This window comes from Lethenteron reissneri, chromosome 65 (assembly GCF_015708825.2).
Source record: "Lethenteron reissneri isolate LAM-NWPU_2019-01 chromosome 65, ASM1570882v1, whole genome shotgun sequence".
Taxonomy (NCBI): domain Eukaryota; kingdom Metazoa; phylum Chordata; class Hyperoartia; order Petromyzontiformes; family Petromyzontidae; genus Lethenteron; species Lethenteron reissneri.
Window position 1 is genome coordinate 13,537,433 of NC_083843.1, and position 20,851 is coordinate 13,558,283.

The following is a 20,851-nucleotide window of genomic DNA, read 5'->3' on the forward strand; positions in this document are numbered from 1 at the left end:
AATGAATGAAAGAAATCATGATATTCACGACACTGTGGTGCCACAGCGACGGGGCCGCTCTGCCGAGCCAGGGAGCCGCCCGGCTTCCCCCACCGCACTGCCCCCAATCACCCGCCCCACATAAGCACACACCCGCACGCATCCCCCCCCCCCCCCCCCCATAGAGCTGGAAGGGAAGGTTACCTGATCGACCGGTTTTTATCCGAGAGACCCTTATCGGGATTAATTCTCACGGTTTCCGGCGATCAGGGAATTGGATGACCTCCCCCGTGCTACGTGGTACCGCGGCGCTGCTGCCGGCCTTAATATGGTGTGGTCGCGGCGTGGGGCATTCGGCCACCGCGGTTGAGGCGCATTTCCCCCCACACACACCCCCACGAGTCGACGGGGCAAGCAGGGGAGGCACGAGACAGCATGAATAGCGGGGTCACAGGGGCTGTTGCGCATAGTCATGGGGGGTTGGGATAATTGTGCTTGAGCGCGCAGGCCCCATTGTTAGGAAGGGTAAGGGAGTAATTAGGATGTACGCCGCCAACGTCGCTCACTGATTAGCATATCAACAGCGCCTGGGGACTGCCGTGCGCGGGCTTGGGGTGCACGAGCCCATTGTTCAGCGCAGCATCCCCTTTGGAGGTAGGGAGGATAAATAGAGGAGCGCAGAGGGGAAATCGCTCTCTTACTCCAGCGCCAGGCGACCAGACGCAGCTCGAGCCAGCGACCCGGACGTCCGTGCGACGCACCGAGGCACGCGGTTAACACAAGGATCAGCGGACCGCCGTGGACACTTAACAGTGAGTAAGAAGGTGAATTAGAATCATAGCCGATAAATAGGGAATAGGTACAGGTTTAGTGGAATAGGCCAGCCTCGTCGACTCACTGATTCAACATCAATTCGCAGGTGGCATATAATAAATCATTAATAGCGAAGCGTGGTCTCGCGTGATCTTGTCGTGCAGGTGTGAGCGTGTGGGTGCGCTGTGTGCACAGTGGTTCGCCACGTGAGTGAGCGCTGCGCGGAGCTGAGCGCGCGGGTTGCGTGTGGGAACGCGTGTGGTACTGTGTGTGCGTAAGCTCGCGGCGTGCGTAATAGGCGTACCCCAGGTGCGCGATCATAACGCAAGCGGCCAGCAGACGGCGAGCGCTGCGCAGAGCGGCGCAAGAGTGGGTGTCGCGTGTGTTCACTCCGTGTGTGATACAGGTGCGCGATCATAACTTGCGTAGTTGGTGTGGAGTTGGAGTGCACGGAGCGGCGTGTGTGTGTGTGCATACGTTCGTTACATGTCGGATACGGATGCGCATTGGTAACGTGCCGCACAGGGCTATACTGCGAGCACGGCGTTTGATTGACGATGATGTGCGCACGTATGCTCGCAGCGTGGGAGCGCGGCGCGAGGCTGTAACAGTAGGGGCGTCGTATTCGAATGCCGGCGAAACCGTAGCGAGTAATAGGGAGGTGGGGTAACGTAAACGGAATAGGGGATGCAGGCGGGAGGGACCCCGGGGGCCGACGGCCCCCACAAATTGGTGTCGGAAGCGGTACGGACCCCCGCGTTACCTCACGCTAAAATAAGACTAATATTTACCGGCCGGGGGGCCCCTTCGTGGAAGGCATTCGCCCGCAATCTCTTAGGGGCCAAGGAAATTAATGGATGGACGGACGCGCAGGCAGTACGTCAACTTAATATGAATCTTGATGGGCGGGCAGCCGATTTTGTAGAAGCGTTACCCGCGAGCGCACAGACACAGCTAGAGGAGCTGATGCGCCGACTCGATCAGCGTTTTGGCACGCGTGACGAGGAGGAAGCAAAATCGGCCTTAGAGGCGCGCCGTCGCCAACCCGGCGAAGATCTACGTGATTACGCCGAGGATGTGCGCGAGTTAACAAAGATCGCACGCCCGGGGTACGCAACTGATGTTATTGAGGAACTGGCCGCCGAGAAAATCCAGCGGTACCTGTCTCGCACGGCGTGGTGGCAGCCAGACATGAGCTGCCCACGTCTTCCCTTTAACGCCCTTGTCGAGCGCGCACGTAAGTGTGAAAGAATTCACAGCGAACGCGCGCAGCTCCGGGGGCTGGGACGAGAGCGCGCCATTGCGAGCCTGCTCTCGGAAGACGAGGAGGAGGAACAGGAGCTCGCGAGGACGGTAAGGGGCCGGGAAAGAGAGCCACAGAGACCCAGCGAGACGACCCCGGGGTGGGTAGCCGGGTTACAGGCCAGCATGGGAGATATGATAACCCAAGTAGGTGAGAGGGTAACTCAGGTACGCGAGGAAGCAAATAAAAATATGACCAAACTGCAATCCTCCGTTGAGACCATCCGATCCGAGATGGGGGAACTAGACTCCACGGTAGGAGGGCTAACTGGAAGGATAGCGCGACTAGAAGCAGAGTATGAGCAGCAGCGCACTGGGGGAGGAGGGAGTGGGCAGAGAGCCCACTACGGAGCCGCCACCCCTCCCCGGGCGTGTTATGTGTGCGATCGGCGAGGGCATCTCAGGAGGGACTGTCCTCAGGTCGCCCGAGCTAGACAAGAGCTAAGGTCAAACACTAAGGCCCCCCTAGAGAGGGGACCACCGGGGGGTGAAATCCACGTGGCCCCGACACAAACAAGCTGTGAGAATAATTGCGAGCGAGTGATCTCCACACAGGTTCCAGCAACAACGCCCACAGAAACGGTGACTCCTGGCGACTGGCTACGGGAGCTGGTGGCGGGGATCACGGGGGCCACGTCGCTGGTGGAAGGGGAGGTAAACGGAGTGCGTACCCGAATTCTGCTGGACACGGGGGCGGTGGCCTCGCTCGTGAGTGCAGCGCACTGCAGCGCGATCGGGGTCGACGTGCGCCACCTGCAGGCCCCGGACCGCGCGCTGCACACGGCAAGCGGAGCCGGGATGGGGTTGCTGGGGAAGGTCTCCCTCGAGGTCCGTCTAGGAAACCAGGTGTGCACACAGGAATTCTACGTGTCGAGTGTGTTGTGCCACGAGTGCATTGCAGGAACGGACCTCCTGGAAAAGTTGGGACTTAACGTACAGCCCCGGCAACGATGCGCTACGGTGGAGGGCAGTGGGGAGCGGATTCCGTTCCTAGGACGGGAGCCGAATCGCCCACGCTTCACACCCGTGGCCGCTACGCTGGTGTCGGCCGTCACCATCGGACCGCTCACCGAGATGCTGGTGCCAGTGGCAACATCCCCCACCGACCCCGCGCTCCGACCATCAGGAGAGGTAATGCTAACTCCTCACCCGGAGTTGGCAAAACGGTATGGGATAGTGGGATCCGCCACATTGGTAAACGCAGATGGGGACCGATTGTTTATGCGGATGTTTAACCCCCACAATACCCCAGCGATACTGCGACGGCGCACCCCGATAGCCACCGTACACCCCCTGCACGCACGCCACTCTAACGACTCGGTGTTCGCACTCTGGGCTGAGGACCCCGGGCGTCCTGAGGGTGACCAGGACCTGGCCTGGCGAGTCGGCCCGACTCCCCGAGCCGAGGTCGTTCCCCTGCTCGACGCGTTACATGTACCATGGGCGGATTTACCTAAGGGAGAGGCCGATCGGCTGCGCGAGTTACTGCGGGAGTATGCCGACGTATTCAGTGAACACGACTCGGACGTGGGTCGGACCGATCTTGTTAAGCACCAAATTGACACCGGTGCAGCCCGACCCATCAAACTCCCTGCGTACCGAGTGGGCGCACCCGAACGCGCCCAAATCAAAGAGGCAGTTGGGGACATGCTTCGCGATAACATAATTCAGCCCTCGGCGAGCCCCTGGTCAGCCCCGGTGGTACTAGTAACGAAAAAGGATGGGTCAACCCGATTCTGCGTCGATTACCGTAAACTAAACGCAGTCACGCTCGGCGATGCCTTCCCCATACCTCGCATCGACGACACCTTCGACAGTCTCGCAGGAGCGCGGTATTTTTCCACCCTCGATCTGGCGTCCGGTTACTGGCAGGTGGAGATGACGGAGGAGGATCGGCCAAAAACAGCATTCACCACCCCGATGGGCCTGTTTGAGTTTCGAGTGTTGCCGTTCGGACTCACTAACGCGCCCGCGACGTTCCAGCGGTTGATGGAGTTGGTGATGCGGGGCTTGCAGTGGGAACAGTGCCTGATTTACTTGGACGATGTGATAGTGTTCAGTAGATCTTTGTCTGAGCATTGGTCCAGGCTTCGAGAGGTGTTCCAGCGACTGCGAGCGGCTCATCTCAAGCTCAAGCCACGTAAGTGTTACATCGCACAACGCGAGGTGGGGTACCTCGGGCATCGCGTCAGCGAGGCAGGCGTGCGCACCGATCCGGAGAAGGTACGCGCCGTAGTGGAGTGGCCACGGCCAAGGAATCTGACGGAGATCAGATCATTTTTGGGGCTCGCCACCTATTATCGTCGATTTGTAAAGGGATTCAGCGAGATTGCACGCCCCCTCACCCAACTCACCTCCCCTAAGCACCCCTACCAGTGGACGGGGGCCTGCCAGACGGCCTTCACCACTCTCAAAGACCACCTCACCCACGCCCCCACCCTCGCTTTCCCCGATTTTACCACCGATTTTATTTTGGACACCGACGCCTGCAGCAGCGGGCTGGGCGCGGTGTTGTCACAGGTACAGGATGGGACGGAACGAGTCATCGCGTACGCCAGCCGGACCTTGAGTGGGGCCGAGCTGAACTATTGCGTGACCCGCCAAGAGTTGTACGCCGTGATTTTCGCATGCAAACAGTTCCGGCCGTATTTGTACGGCAGGAGATGTCGCGTACGCACTGACCATTATGCTCTGCAGTTTCTTCTTACATTCAAGGAGCCGCGGGGGCAGATGGCCCGGTGGTTGGCGCAGTTGCAGGAGTACAACCTGCAAATCGAGTATCGGGCTGGCCGGATGCATGCAAACGCGGACGCCTTGTCGAGGCGACCCACGGTGTACGCCGAGACGAGGGCGGAGGAGGCCTGCCCGTGTTTCACGGGGGGACGCTGCCGGCAGGCAACGGACCCCCGAGAGGCCGCGGCCACTGACCCCCCCCCAGCGAGGGAGAGTGCAGTGTGCGCCACAGAAACCCTCACAGGTGGCACTGAGGATCCCGTCGACCGCCCGGCAAGCGCGGGACCCGCGGCTCGGGACCCGATCGGACGGATCCAGGAGGACGTCGGCTGCGCCTTCCCGGGCCTAAACGACGAGCAGCTGAGACAGACCCAGCAGCGAGATCCGGATCTGGCGGCAGTGGAGGCGGCACTGCGGGAGGAAAAGAGCGCCCTACCAGGACCCTGGAGCGGTTTGTATGCCCGGTTGTGTGTGCGGAACGGAGTGGTACGGGAGTTAACCGAGGCCGGCCAGCCGGGGTGCATCTGTGTTCCTGCCCAGGTGCGACCCCAGCTGCTACGGCTGGTGCATGACCACCCACTCGGGGGCCACGATGGGGAACGACGCACTCGAGAGACCCTGCGTCGCCAGTATCTCTGGCCCAAATTGGCACAAGATGTGGCCGCCTGGGTGCAGGGCTGCCGGGCCTGTCAGCAGTGTGGGCAAAAGCCGGCGAGGTACCAGGTACCCCTGAGGCCGTTCCGAGTCAGTCGGACGAATCAGTTGGTCGGAATCGACCTGCAGGGGCCCTTTCCACGATCCCACCGGGGCAACCGGTATATTCTCGTAGCGGTGGAATACTTCACCCGCTACCCAGTGGCGGTGGCTATCCCGGATAAAACAGCCCTTGTAGTGGCCCGGGCCTTCGTGGAAAACTACGTACTTAAGTGCGGGATCCCCGAACGAGTCATTACCGACCAGGGTAGTGAATTCGAGGCCGAACTATTTCAGGCGCTGTGCCGAGAGTTCGGGATCCAGAAGGACCGAACCACGGCGTATCACCCCCAGGCGAACGGGATGGTAGAGAGGATGAACCAGACTCTGGCCGGGAAGCTTAAACGCATGGCGGCCGCGAATCAACAGGACTGGGACGAACACCTTCCCTATGCCCTGTTCGCCTACACCACCACCGTTCACACCTCTACAGGACAGACCCCGTTCCTAATGATGTTTGGTCGCGAGTCTCGCCTGCCCGCAGATCTGCTGTTCGGTGTCCCTCCGCCGCAACGGGAGGAAGGGAGCCACCCCGTGGAGCACTTGCTGGAGACCCTGCGAGGGGCCAGGGGCCGAGCCTACCCGCACGGAGAGGCCGCGCACCAGCGGCAAGAGCAGGGCGCCCGACCCCGTATGGAGCCCCCCTTCTACACTGCGGGCTCCGAGGTGTGGCTGTACACTCCCCGCGTCGGTGCCGGACAGGTGGGGAAGCTGACCACCTACTGGCGAGGACCCTGGATTGTGAGACGGCAGATCTCACCCTGGACGGTACTGATTCAGGGAGGAGAGAGGGGCCGGGAGATGGTGGTCAACATCCGCCGACTGAAGCCGTGGCGAGCAGCCCCCGAGGGAGGGAGCCCCGCCGTCCAAGTACCCCGAAACCCCGGGGTCCCCCCACCCCCCGTGCCCGGGGGCCTCGCGCAGTACATGGGCCCCACGGAGCCCCGGGCTCCGAGGGGCCCCGGGCGGGGCCGGGGGCGACGAGGACGGCGACCCTTAAACCCCACCGCCTCTGAGTTTGTTCCCCAGCCCGCAGGTGCCAGAGGCCGAGGGGAGCCGTTGGAATGGAGGAGGAGACCACCGCCGGAGCCCCAGGAGACGGAGCCGCCACCCCCGAGGCCAGCCACAAGGGCCGGGCGAATCCCGCGGACCCCGCGGCGATACCTCGTGGGGGCAACCCAGGCGAGGTGCTCAAGTCAACCCGGGACGGGGACTGGCACCCCGGGGGGCTATGTGGTGCCACAGCGACGGGGCCGCTCTGCCGAGCCAGGGAGCCGCCCGGCTTCCCCCACCGCACTGCCCCCCATCACCCGCCCCACATAAGCACACACCCGCACGCATCCCCCCCCCCCCCCCATAGAGCTGGAAGGGAAGGTTACCTGATCGACCGGTTTTTATCCGAGAGACCCTTATCGGGATTAATTCTCACGGTTTCCGGCGATCAGGGAATTGGATGACCTCCCCCGTGCTACGTGGTACCGCGGCGCTGCTGCCGGCCTTAATATGGTGTGGTCGCGGCGTGGGGCATTCGGCCACCGCGGTTGAGGCGCATTTCCCCCCACACACACCCCCACGAGTCGACGGGGCAAGCAGGGGAGGCACGAGACAGCATGAATAGCGGGGTCACAGGGGCTGTTGCGCATAGTCATGGGGGGTTGGGATAATTGTGCTTGAGCGCGCAGGCCCCATTGTTAGGAAGGGTAAGGGAGTAATTAGGATGTACGCCGCCAACGTCGCTCACTGATTAGCATATCAACAGCGCCTGGGGACTGCCGTGCGCGGGCTTGGGGTGCACGAGCCCATTGTTCAGCGCAGCATCCCCTTTGGAGGTAGGGAGGATAAATAGAGGAGCGCAGAGGGGAAATCGCTCTCTTACTCCAGCGCCAGGCGACCAGACGCAGCTCGAGCCAGCGACCCGGACGTCCGTGCGACGCACCGAGGCACGCGGTTAACACAAGGATCAGCGGACCGCCGTGGACACTTAACAGTGAGTAAGAAGGTGAATTAGAATCATAGCCGATAAATAGGGAATAGGTACAGGTTTAGTGGAATAGGCCAGCCTCGTCGACTCACTGATTCAACATCAATTCGCAGGTGGCATATAATAAATCATTAATAGCGAAGCGTGGTCTCGCGTGATCTTGTCGTGCAGTGTGAGCGTGTGGGTGCGCTGTGTGCACAGTGGTTCGCCACGTGAGTGAGCGCTGCGCGGAGCTGAGCGCGCGGGTTGCGTGTGGGAACGCGTGTGGTACTGTGTGTGCGTAAGCTCGCGGCGTGCGTAATAGGCGTACCCCAGGTGCGCGATCATAACGCAAGCGGCCAGCAGACGGCGAGCGCTGCGCAGAGCGGCGCAAGAGTGGGTGTCGCGTGTGTTCACTCCGTGTGTGATACAGGTGCGCGATCATAACTTGCGTAGTTGGTGTGGAGTTGGAGTGCACGGAGCGGCGTGTGTGTGTGTGCATACGTTCGTTACATGTCGGATACGGATGCGCATTGGTAACGTGCCGCACAGGGCTATACTGCGAGCACGGCGTTTGATTGACGATGATGTGCGCACGTATGCTCGCAGCGTGGGAGCGCGGCGCGAGGCTGTAACAGTAGGGGCGTCGCATTCGAATGCCGGCGAAACCGTAGCGAGTAATAGGGAGGTGGGGTAACGTAAACGGAATAGGGGATGCAGGCGGGAGGGACCCCGGGGGCCAACGGCCCCCACAACACGTCCATTTAAAACATTCGCCACTCATTACAGCACACTCGTCCTAATTGACGTAGCGTGCCGGAATGCTAATCTCCACCTGTACAGCACAACAGCGAAGTTATTTTTCTCCACCGAGCGCTTGTATTTTTCCAAATTGCGTTCATAAAACGCCCGTGCGCCGTATTAGACGAGTGGTGAAACAATCCCTCGTAAGAAACAAAAAAACCCACGCTCAAAACACAATATACTGTATTGGGTTTTCTAGTCATCCTTTTTAAAGCAAAGGCAATGCCATGGCTGCAATTCACTAATACACATGTTTGGACATTACATTGTGTTATATTCACAAGTCCTTTTTGCAGTAAAATCGATATTAAAGTGAACATCGCGTCCGCGTTTCTCATTGGAGGCTGATGGAGAGGGACGGTACTAAAAGAGCCACTCAGCAGCGCCGCGCACTACGATCCTCTGATTTGCATCTCGCCTCCTATAAAAGGAGCTCAACGCGCGAGCGACATCCACATTCGCTTCCCGTCTGTTCTGACCTGAAGCTGCTGCCTACGACGCGTCGACATGCCCGATCCTCCCGCATCAAAGAGCGCTGGGCCGGCCAAGGTTCCTGCTCCCAAGAAGGGCTCCAAGAAGGCTGTGACCAAGGCTACGCGCAAGGATGGCAAGAAGCGACGCCACCGCAGGAAGGAGAGCTACGCCATTTACATCTACAAGGTGATGAAGCAGGTGCACCCCGATACCGGCATCTCGTCCAAGGCAATGAGCATCATGAACTCGTTCGTCAACGACATCTTCGAGCGCATCGCTTCCGAGGCGTCCCGCCTGGCGCACTACAACAAGCGCTCCACCATCACTTCTCGGGAGATCCAGACCGCAGTGCGACTGCTGCTCCCCGGCGAGCTGGCCAAGCACGCCGTGTCGGAGGGCACCAAGGCCGTCACCAAGTACACAAGCTCCAAGTGAAGCCTCGACTCCACCATTAATTACAAAGGCTCTTTTCAGAGCCACCCACCTCTCCGAACCTGCTTGTACCAGTCCTAGCAGGAGTACTAAACGAAACTTCCAACAAAGCCCCGGTTCACGCGGGGACATTGTTCGCTCATTGAGTGGAATGGAGAGATGGAACGCATTTTAACCTGTTTCCACGTGAATAAAAGCGATAACAATATTCATGGCACATCATGTTCACCAGCAGGCATTTCTTGGACTTGTTTGTCCATTGATTTCATCTGCAGCCCATTCAGATATTACATTGGATATTTGGTGCCAAAACCTTGCAATGCAATATATTTAATTCGTGGTTGTATTTTCGGGCAGGAACTAACATTTTGCACGTGTACATCTATGTAAAAGTAAGCGCCTAGCATGGATGACTCGTGCAGTATAATTGATGATCATCTCAATGCCAAGAGAATAGATATCTATTCCTGTGATCACCTCTTTCCGACATTTTCACGTATTAACTTTGGAGCTTTCGTGACTGCAGGAATTATTCTTTGGTTCTTTCGGTAAAGTCACGTATATAAAAATAACTAATTGGTGATATCTGTCTGCTTATATGTCTGTCTATAATTTGTTTCTGGTTAGATTTTATGTCGCTATTTCATTATACTTGATGATTGCTTGTGTTGCAATCGAAACGTCGTATGCTATTATTTTTTCTTTATACGTGACTTTACCGAAAGAAACAAAGAATATTTTTTACGTATTACTGTTTCCAATGAACCGCAGTTTCTGCACACTTTATTTAGATCACGCGGAGCACTGTAAAGTTGTCTTCGGAAAGGTGTTTGCTTGAGAAAAGAACATCAGTTAAAGACATGGACGGCGCTCAAACGGAACTACTGCATCGTGATGCGGCATTCTGCAATGATCCAAAGTGAGAACATTTCGTTGATGAAGAAGAGTTGACGACTCGAGATCATTGCACGCTGCCAACCAATCAGCACGCGCCCCTTCTTCGCACGTCACGACTCCGCTGACCAGTGAGCGCGCGCTCTGGGCTACATAAGCCGCCTTCTCCTCCCCGCCTGTGAGAATCTTTGCCCTCACCAAGCCATGGCTCGCACCAAGCAGACGGCTCGCAAGTCCACGGGCGGCAAGGCCCCCCGCAAGCAACTCGCCACCAAGGCGGCCCGAAAGAGCGCTCCGGCCACGGGCGGCGTCAAGAAGCCTCACCGCTACAGGCCCGGCACCGTCGCTCTGCGCGAGATCCGCCGCTACCAGAAGTCCACCGAGCTGCTCATCCGCAAACTGCCCTTCCAGCGCCTCGTCAGGGAGATCGCGCAGGACTTCAAGACCGACCTGCGCTTCCAGAGCTCCGCTGTCATGGCTCTGCAGGAGGCCAGCGAAGCGTACCTTGTCGCGCTCTTCGAGGACACCAACCTGTGCGCCATCCACGCCAAGCGCGTCACCATCATGCCCAAGGACATTCAGCTCGCCCGCCGCATTCGTGGCGAGCGCGCTTGAACGCCCAGCTCGGCCCTCAAAGCACAACACAAAGGCTCTTTTCAGAGCCACCACTTACTCGTGAGAAAGCTTCCATGTGTGTCCTTCAAAGTTCGGGTGCCGGAAACCTTCGTTTGCTGGTCACGGCTCTCACGAGTCGTCAGGCGTAAGCGACAATCAAGTTCATTTTCTATACCCCGCCGCTCATTCTGCAACATCACACGTTGGTGTTGTGTATAAGCGTTGTGAAACCATGTTTACATAATGTACAACAAAAGGGTTATTTTGGTGAAATGTATTTTACCTCGTCGCGTGGTGGGTGTGGAGGCCTAGCACCGTGCAGAGCCTCCCGCCTCGCCTGATTTTGCCACCCGGCTGACGCTGGGTACGGGTGCCGTTTCCCCCCCCCCCCCCCGCGCTTCAATAATACTGTGTAATCGCTATAATTTAATAATCTACCGACCCTATAATAGTAATAGCACACATTGTGGTGGGGGGGGGGAGTAAAGAGGACGTGAAACTTAGATGAATTTACCTCAGAGTCGCGTGTTAATGCGTGCGCCTATTTTTAACGGGAATTAAAGATGGCGTCCACCCCGCAACTGCTAGCCCGTCGCTAGCCGTTGCCAGGGGCAACCGGCGTCCAATGAAAGCGGCGAAGACGTCGCTAGGCGTTGGCAGGGGCAACCGGCGTCCAATGAAAGTGCGTATGGTCCGACATCCACACACAGACAGACAGACATTCACGATTTTATATATATAGATTAAACCCAAAGATATTGGTTTATGCTGTTTCAAGCCCGAGCTGATAAGAAGTTCACATTTTGCAAACTGAGACTGAATTATTCACGCACATATATTTTTAGGCATTGCCCGAACAGGCGGTTAAAAAAAAATATCTATACACCGTATAGGCACGTGGGCGATCAATCACGAGCTCAAGGCTATCACAATGATTTCTTATAACCAATGCGGTCCCTCAAAATGATGATTATAATCAATAATACATTGATATTTGCGGAATCCGCTTATAAGTTTGACTTGCCAGCACGCGCCCATAAATTAACTCTATCATGCTTAAAACTTGAACCTATTAAGTACGTGTATCGCATTGTTTAATTCATAAGATGCGTGTGCCGCATTAAAATATATATGGATACAAATAATGAAAGTCAACATCGAATCCTCGCGTCCCGGCTTGTCATTGGTGGCTCAAGGAGAGGGCGGGACTCGAGCGAGAGGAGCCAATCAGCAGCGGCGCGCTCTACGATCCTCGTCTCCGCTATAAAAGCCGCTCCCGTGGTGCGTGTTAACGTCACAAATCGTTCGTACTTTGTCTCCAGTGCTTTTTGCATCCTAGGTCCCTTAACGATGTCTGGACGCGGCAAGACCGGTGGCAAATCTCGCGCCAAGGCAAAGTCCCGCTCTTCCCGCGCCGGCCTGCAGTTCCCCGTGGGTCGCGTTCACAGGCTGCTCCGCAAGGGCAATTACGCCCAGCGGGTCGGCGCTGGAGCACCCGTCTACCTGGCCGCCGTGCTCGAGTACCTTTCTGCCGAGATCCTCGAGCTGGCTGGCAATGCCGCCCGCGACAACAAGAAGACGAGGATCATCCCCCGACACCTGCAGCTCGCCGTGCGAAACGACGAGGAGCTCAACAAGCTCATGGGCGGCGTGACTATCGCCCAGGGCGGTGTGCTGCCCAACATCCAGGCCGTGCTGCTGCCCAAGAAGACCTCTCAGGCAAAGAAGTGAACGCGCCGCCGCCTCTACCACCACAACAACGGCTCTTTTCAGAGCCACCCACTTGCTTGCAAAGAGCTCGGACAGTCGTACACAGGGGTTTTGTTATTAATAAGGACACCGTCGTCGAGTTGCCCTCGTCCCAAATTGCGCGCAATTAAACGAATTCTCTGCTCATTCCAGATACCCTTTATGTCTAATTTAGAACGGTATTTGAGCAGCATTCCAACATTGCATCAATCATGGAACATGGTTTAGAATAAATTGAGGTGCCTATTGGAAGAAAGTATCGTGTTTTTTTAAAGAATAAAACTCGCTCTTTTTGAGCGGTCAGATTACATATGAAGAGGAGTCGGAGAATGGTTCAAGCACTTCAAGGGATCTGCGAGCCACCCTCACGCACCACGCACCACGCAAACACGACATCTCCGCTCTCACGACAACACGCACCAATCAATCTTAATTTTTTTTCACACACGCGCGGGAAATAAGAGCTGGACGGGGGGGTCAGGGGTTAAAGGGCAGTGACGTCACCCGGACCAGGCGTGCTGGACGCGAATGTGTATTGGGAGCGGAGATTGAGGAGTTAAAAGGGGCTGTGGGACGTGTGCCCGGGGTTGGTCTTGGAACGAATATTGCTGTGCGTTGGTGAAAACAGGTCCCTGTGGGGTGGGCTGGTAGGACCGAACAATTGAATGGCTATAATAAAATGAAATGGCAAAAAATGGGCGCCAATGAGTGGATGGAAACGTAGACGTAGTGGAACATAAGAAACAATAAAGTAGTAGTAACCGTTCTGCAAAAAAATAATAGTATTGCACAAGTATGTACCTACGTGAGTGCAGCTTGGAGCAGACACAGTGAGTAGTAACAATCTGCACGAGATGCAGCGCCGTGGGCCACGCCCCTATCACTGTTAGCCCCGCCTCCTCGCCCCCGGTACTGTATTCTCGACTGTAGACTCCGCCCCTTTTCGCCAACGGCCCCTCCCTCCATCGCGCTAAGCTCCGCCTCCCACCGCTTGACCCCGCCCCGCTCCCCCGTGGCTCCGCTCCGCCCCCGTGGCCCCGCCCTCCACCCGCGTAACCCCGCCCCGCCACCCGTGGCCCCGCCCCATCTCGGTGTCCCCGCCCAGCCCCGCGTAGCCCCGCCCCCTGCCGCTGTAGCCCCGCCCGCTGCCGCGTAGCCCCGCCCCCTGCCGCTGTAGCCCCGCCCCCTGCCGCTGTAGCCCGGCCCCCTGCCGCGTAGCCCCGCCCCCTGCCGCTGTAGCCCCGCCCCCTGCCGCTGTAGCCCCGCCCCCTGCCGCTGTAGCCCCGCCCAATACACCCCGAGCGGGGGAGAGATTCCCAGGCCTGGCTCGGCTGGAGAGCCGCCGACGAGGGGGGGGAGGTAGGGAGTTGTTTTTAATGAAAAAGCTTTAAATGTAAATGTTTCTATTAAAAAACATCAGGGAATGTAACATTGTTAAATATTTACTGCCTTTCACACACACAGGGGAACTATACGAAGGGAGAGCTTGAGGCCTAGGTCTAGGCTTTAGGCCTAGCTGTAGGCCTTAGGCCGCCGTGGGTTAATTGTTAATATAAATGTTTTAATTATTTATGTTGAAGCTTTAAATGTAAATGTTGCTATTTAAAAACATCAGGGAATGTAACATTGTTAAACATTTACTTTCTTTTCACACACACGGGGGAACTATACGAAGGGAGAGCTTGAGGCCTAGGTCTAGGCTTTAGGCCTAGCTGTAGGCCTTAGGCTGCCGTGGGTTAATTGTTAATATAAATGTTTTAATTATTTATGTAAAAGCTTTAAATGTAAATGTTTCTATTAAAAAACATCAGGGAATGTAACCTTGTTAACCATTTACTCCCTTTCACACACGCGGGGGAACTATACGAAGGGAGAGCTTGAGGCCTAGGTCTAGGCTTTAGGCCTAGCTGTAGGCCTTAGGCCGCCGTGGGTTAATTGTTAATATAAATGTTTTAATTATTTATGTTGAAGCTTTAAATGTCAATGTTGCTATTTAAAAATCAGGGAATGTAACATTGTAATTAAAAGCTATCTGAGGGAATTATAAGGGAATGCTACACTTGGTTAGCCAGGATAGCGTCACTGAGTCTAAATGTTTTTGTAGGGTCATGCCAAGTGTTTGCAGTAGGGGGCGATGTTGACACACGGACGGACGGACGGACAAACGGACGCACGATATAATCTATTGGAGTCTGGTCCACTTCGTTCCTACCAGAAGTGCATAAACCAATCTACTACGCCTCTTCACATGCGCGTGGAACGAATGATTATTGCATTCGTTCTAAATTTGTAGCTTTCGTGACTGCAATGATTCATACTCTTAGGTTTTTTCGGTAAAGTCACGTAGGTAAAACAATAATAATAAATAACTAAAACAATATAAATAATAAAATAACAAATCAGGGGGGAAGAGGGGGGCTTATCTGAATGTGGTTGCCGGGAAGTGGCGGGGGTGTCGGGGCTAAAAGAGAACAAATGAGCACATTAGCTCAGGGTTGTGGCCGGTGTTAGCTGATAGTAAGCATAAAAGTACTGGTAAACGCTGGGGATGTTAACACTCGCGAAAGTATAATATTACCTGTCAAATAAGATGGTACAAATATGTGTAGTTAAATATTTTTTACATGGTTAATAACATCTTTCCAATGATTACTCATTCGTGTTACTTAGTGCAGTAAATACGTGTTACTTATTGCAGTAAAAACAACTAATCGCATGAACCATCCTGCGCTCCTAGAATATCAACTCTGTCAATGCATTAAACGTAAGATTATATATTTTCTTTAAACATTCGACTGCGGAGTCACTTGAGTTGAATTTGAGTGGTGATGATTGTGCACCGTGCCTTCAAGGCGCGCGACCCTTCTGCAGTGCGTGAGCTACTCATCTCTTGCCACGTAAAATGTTAAACTTTCCATATAATGTCGGTTAATTTTGAGTAATTTTCTTCAGTTTGTTGTCCATCTGAAAATCCATAAATTTATTCATTTCAAAGTTCGATTAAAACGTCCAGTTAAAAGTTCGGTGACAAGGGACGATTGACATGGCGCGCAGTCCTCACCATAGCGCGAGAGGAGGAATCGCGAGCGCGCGAGGCAAAACTTAAATAGAAAATATTTCGTTGGAATTAAATGAGTAGTATGTTGAAGCATCTTGTCTTGCAAAAAATTCGAGTGCGTTTTAAATAGTGTTCATCAGTAACACTTTTGAAAACCGACAATCATCATATCTTGCCCTGACCGAACAATGTCTCCCAAATGTTGGTTGTTCACTTGTTTAGAATTATAATTTATATCGTGAGCATTGTCGTATATTGCATAAGTAACGTACATTAAAGAAGTGATCTTCGTGATGATGTATTAACTAGATGCATGTAAGTATGAACGTTACGGGAGTAATCGAGCCCAAAGGCAGGCGTGATAAACACAGTGAGTATGGATGGCAACTCCCTCACTAGAGCTGAGTGCTGGATGATCTCAGCGACGTCCGCATTCAGTACGCCGCTTCTATAATAACCTCGGGCCTGGAGGACGCTCGGTTCGAATTCGTGAGAGCGCTGATTTCGGTTTCCAAGAGGCGAGGCGATAAAAGCGACGTCTTGAGATGGCGGAAACTGCTCCTGCTCAACCACCAGCTGCGGCTACTTCAGCGCCTAAAAGCCCCAAGAAGAAGCGCGCCGCTCCAAAGGCCAAGAAGGTCGGCCCCAGCGTGTCCGAGCTCATCCTCAAGGCTCTGGCCAGCAGCAAGGAGAGGAACGGCGTGTCTCTTCCTGCGCTCAAAAAGTCGCTTGCTGCCGGAGGATACGACGTGGAGAAGAACAATGCCCGCGTGAAGTTGGCCATCAAGAAGCTCGTGGCCAAAGACGCCGTGGCGCAAGTGAAGGGCAGCGGCGCGTCTGGCTCTTTCAAACTCAACAAGGAAAAGGCTGCCGCAAAGGCGAAGCCCAAGTCGTCAACGGCAAAGCCCGCAGCTAAAAAGCCCGCGGCAGCCAAGAAGGTGAAGAAGCCCGCGGCAGCCAAGAAGACCGCGCCCAAGAAGTCTCCCAAGAAAGCAAAGAAGCCCGCGGCTGCCAAGGCGGCCAAGAGCCCCAAAAAGGTGAAGTCGGCTGTTAAGCCCAAGAAGGCGGCGAAGAGCCCAGCCAAGCCCAAGGCTGCGAAGCCCAAGGTCGCTAAGCCCAAGACCGTCAAGGCCAAGGCCGCCAAACCCAAGGTGGCCAAGCCCAAGAAGGCCGCGGCCAAGCCCAAGAAGACTGCGCCAAAGAAGTGAATCCGATGGGACGACCGACGCTCGATTCACTCCACCTCAACGGCTCTTTTCAGAGCCACCCACTTCGTTAAAAAAGTGAACCAGATGCTGCTGCGCTTCAATTAGTTCAAATTAACTGTGTAACATTTCACCCACTCGATGTGTTTTAAGCATTGATGTGATGGGAGTGATCGAGCCCGAAAGCAGGGATCACAAGCACAGGCGAGGCGGGTGGCAGCTCCCTCACTCGAACTGAGTGCAGAGTAATCTCAGCGACGTCAGCATTCTCGCTGGCGATTCTAATCTAAATCCAGATTCAAAATCGATGCATTCTTGACGAACCTCCAATTTTGATTATGTGTTGCACCTCTTCATTTCGTCATCATGTTACTGGTGCCAAATATGGAATTTCGTCTAAAAATGTATTGATTCCAGACAGCTTTACTCAATTTGCCTTCATTCGCGCGTTCTGACCTTTTCAATTTGTTTTTGTTTTGTAAACATTGCGGTGCACCATCTAAACGTCTCTATTAAATTAATTACTATACGTAAATATCGCATTGTTTGCAATGTCTTTCTTACTTTGGGACAACTAGTTGGTGACGTTCACTCAACTATTGTGTTGGAAGCCGTTAAGCTTCACACGATTATAAAGTTAGTTCATCTTGTTCACTTGAAAACAAGACCTTACACCGATTATTCACTGCACGTGCAATCTTGCAACAGATGGCGTTCCTCTGGCGTTCGCTGCGGGTGTGCCAATATCATTCCAGAGTGCTTCGAAGAAGGGCCATTGCCCAAAACGTCGCATATTATACATGTCAAGGAAGTGTTATTGACGACGGTGGAGGGTTTTCTTCGTCGCAGAGGTTAAAGGTGGAAGGTTTAAGGCGGAGCCATCGCGGAGGGCAGGGGTGGTCGGTGACGTCGCCACGCTTCGGGTATAAAGGCGGCTGCTGCTGCAAGCTGAGCGCGCAGTCTCTCGCGAGGAGCTTTGTCACAAGTAGTCGCAATGTCTGGACGCGGTAAAGGCGGTAAGGGGCTCGGCAAGGGAGGCGCAAAACGCCATCGCAAGGTGCTGCGCGACAACATCCAGGGCATCACCAAGCCCGCCATCCGCCGCCTCGCTCGCCGCGGCGGTGTGAAGCGCATCTCGGGCCTCATCTACGAGGAGACCCGCGGCGTCCTGAAGGTCTTCCTTGAGAACGTCATCCGCGACGCCGTCACCTACACGGAGCACGCCAAGCGCAAGACCGTCACCGCCATGGACGTGGTCTACGCCCTCAAGCGCCAGGGCCGCACTCTCTACGGCTTCGGAGGCTGAGCGCCCATCTCTCGCACACTAAGCCAACCCAAAGGCTCTTTTCAGAGCCACCCACCTCTTCGAAACTGCTTGCGCCAGTGTTGCCAAACACGCTCTGAATGGAGCACATGTCCTGGGTTGTTGTGAGCGTGCTGGACGTTCGCTTGTTGAGTTGGCGAATCTTCATCTGCTTCCACATGAATGAAAGAAATCATGATATTCACGACACATTTAACAAGGCGTAATTCTTGAACGCCTTAATACAGAACCCATTTCTGGTATTTTTGCGTGAATTATTTCCAGCTGCAGCCGATTCCGATATTACGTAGAGCATTTGGCGCCACAATCTTACAGCACACTCGTCCTAAATGACGGAGCGTGCCGGAATGCTAATCTCCACCTGTACAGCACAACAGCGAAGTTATTTTTCTCCACCGAGCGCTTGTATTTTTCCAAATTGCGTTCATAAAACGCCCGTGCGCCGTATTAGACGAGTGGTGAAACAATCCCTCGTAAGAAACAAAAAAACCCACGCTCAAAACACAATATACTGTATTGGGTTTTCTAGTCATCCTTTTTTAAACAAAGGCAATGCCATGGCTGCAATTCACTAATACACATGTTTGGACATTACATTGTGTTATATTCTCAAGTCCTTTTTGCAGTAAAATCGATATTAAAGTGAACATCGCGTCCGCGTTTCTCATTGGAGGCTGATGGAGAGGGACGGTACTAAAAGAGCCACTCAGCAGCGCCGCGCACTACGATCCTCTGATTTGCATCTCGCCTCCTATAAAAGGAGCTCAACGCGCGAGCGACATCCACATTCGCTTCCCGTCTGTTCTGACCTGAAGCTGCTGCCTACGACGCGTCGACATGCCCGATCCTCCCGCATCAAAGAGCGCTGGGCCGGCCAAGGTTCCTGCTCCCAAGAAGGGCTCCAAGAAGGCTGTGACCAAGGCTACGCGCAAGGATGGCAAGAAGCGACGCCACCGCAGGAAGGAGAGCTACGCCATTTACATCTACAAGGTGATGAAGCAGGTGCACCCCGATACCGGCATCTCGTCCAAGGCAATGAGCATCATGAACTCGTTCGTCAACGACATCTTCGAGCGCATCGCTTCCGAGGCGTCCCGCCTGGCGCACTACAACAAGCGCTCCACCATCACTTCTCGGGAGATCCAGACCGCAGTGCGACTGCTGCTCCCCGGCGAGCTGGCCAAGCACGCCGTGTCGGAGGGCACCAAGGCCGTCACCAAGTACACAAGCTCCAAGTGAAGCCTCGACTCCACCATTAATTACAAAGGCTCTTTTCAGAGCCACCCACCTCTCCGAACCTGCTTGTACCAGTCCTAGCAGGAGTACTAAACGAAACTTCCAACAAAGCCCCGGTTCACGCGGGGACATTGTTCGCTCATTGAGTGGAATGGAGAGATGGAACGCATTTTAACCTGTTTCCACGGGAATAAAAGCGATAACAATATTCATGGCACATTCACCAGCAGGCATTTCTTGGACTTGTTTGTCCATTGATTTCATCTGCAGCCCATTCAGATATTACATTGGATATTTGGTGCCAAAACCTTGCAATGCAATATATTTAATTCGTGGTTGTATTTTCGGGCAGGAACTAACATTTTGCACGTGTGCATCTATGTAAAAGTAAGCGCCTAGCATGGATGACTCGTGCAGTATAATTGATGATCATCATCTCAATGCCAAGAGAATAGATATCTATCCCTGTGATCACCTTTCCGACATTTTTTACGTATTAACTTTGGAGCTTTCGTGACTGCAGGAATTATTCTTTGGTTCTTTCGGTAAAGTCACGTATATAAAAAAACAAATTGGTGATATCTGTCTGCTTATATGTCTGTCTATAATTTTTTATGGTAAGATTTTGTCGCTATTTCATTATACCTGATGATGATTGCTTGTGTTGCAATCGAAACGTCGTATGCTATTATTTAATTTATTATTTTTTCTTTATACGTGACTTTACCGAAAGAACCAAAGAATAATTTTTACGTATTACTGTTTCCAATGAAGTGCAGTTTTTCACACTTTATTTAGATCATGCGGAGCACTGTAAAGTTGTTTTCGGAAAGGTGTTTGCTTGAGAAAAGAACATCCGTTAAAGACATGGACGGCGCTCAAACGGAACTACTGCATCGTGATGCGGCATTCTGCAATGCTCCAAAGTGAGAACATTTCGTTGATGAAGAAGAGTTGACGACTCGAGATCATTGCACGCTGCCAACCAATCAGCACGCGCCCCTTCTTCGCACGTCACGACTCCGCTGACCAGTGAGCGCGCGCTCTGGGCTACATAAGCCGCCTTCTCCTCCCCGCCTGTGAGAATCTTTGCCCTCACCAAGCCATGGCTCGCACCAAGCAGACGGCTCGCAAGTCCACGGGCGGCAAGGCCCCCCGCAAGCAACTCGCCACCAAGGCGGCCCGAAAGAGCGCTCCGGCCACGGGCGGCGTCAAGAAGCCTCACCGCTACAGGCCCGGCACCGTCGCTCTGCGCGAGATCCGCCGCTACCAGAAGTCCACCGAGCTGCTCATCCGCAAACTGCCCTTCCAGCGCCTCGTCAGGGAGATCGCGCAGGACTTCAAGACCGACCTGCGCTTCCAGAGCTCCGCTGTCATGGCTCTGCAGGAGGCCAGCGAAGCGTACCTTGTCGCGCTCTTCGAGGACACCAACCTGTGCGCCATCCACGCCAAGCGCGTCACCATCATGCCCAAGGACATTCAGCTCGCCCGCCGCATTCGTGGCGAGCGCGCTTGAACGC

At 54.6% G+C, this 20,851-nt stretch overlaps 5 protein-coding genes across 5 annotated transcripts; all 5 read left to right on the plus strand.

The window, feature by feature from the left end:
* Positions 1–10,036: 10,036 nt before the first annotated feature.
* Positions 10,037–10,955, plus strand: LOC133359690 (histone H3). Its single transcript, XM_061578204.1, has one exon. The coding sequence runs from the start codon at positions 10,349–10,351 to the stop codon at positions 10,757–10,759; it is 411 nt and encodes a 136-aa protein (XP_061434188.1). The 5' UTR covers positions 10,037–10,348; the 3' UTR covers positions 10,760–10,955.
* A 4,999-nt stretch (positions 10,956–15,954) lies between these two features.
* LOC133359679 (histone H1.5-like) lies at positions 15,955–16,962 on the plus strand. The gene has a single exon (XM_061578191.1). The coding sequence runs from the start codon at positions 16,112–16,114 to the stop codon at positions 16,772–16,774; it is 663 nt and encodes a 220-aa protein (XP_061434175.1). The 5' UTR covers positions 15,955–16,111; the 3' UTR covers positions 16,775–16,962.
* A 526-nt stretch (positions 16,963–17,488) lies between these two features.
* LOC133359693 (histone H4) lies at positions 17,489–18,129 on the plus strand. The gene has a single exon (XM_061578207.1). The coding sequence runs from the start codon at positions 17,766–17,768 to the stop codon at positions 18,075–18,077; it is 312 nt and encodes a 103-aa protein (XP_061434191.1). The 5' UTR covers positions 17,489–17,765; the 3' UTR covers positions 18,078–18,129.
* Positions 18,130–18,932: 803 nt separating this feature from the next.
* On the plus strand, positions 18,933–19,334 carry LOC133359492 (histone H2B type 3-B-like). Its single transcript, XM_061577907.1, has one exon. It carries the CDS (start codon positions 18,933–18,935, stop codon positions 19,332–19,334), a length of 402 nt encoding a protein of 133 aa, XP_061433891.1.
* Positions 19,335–20,195: 861 nt separating this feature from the next.
* Positions 20,196–20,847, plus strand: LOC133359691 (histone H3). The gene has a single exon (XM_061578205.1). It carries the CDS (start codon positions 20,437–20,439, stop codon positions 20,845–20,847), a length of 411 nt encoding a protein of 136 aa, XP_061434189.1. The 5' UTR covers positions 20,196–20,436.
* The last annotated feature ends 4 nt before the right edge of the window (positions 20,848–20,851 follow it).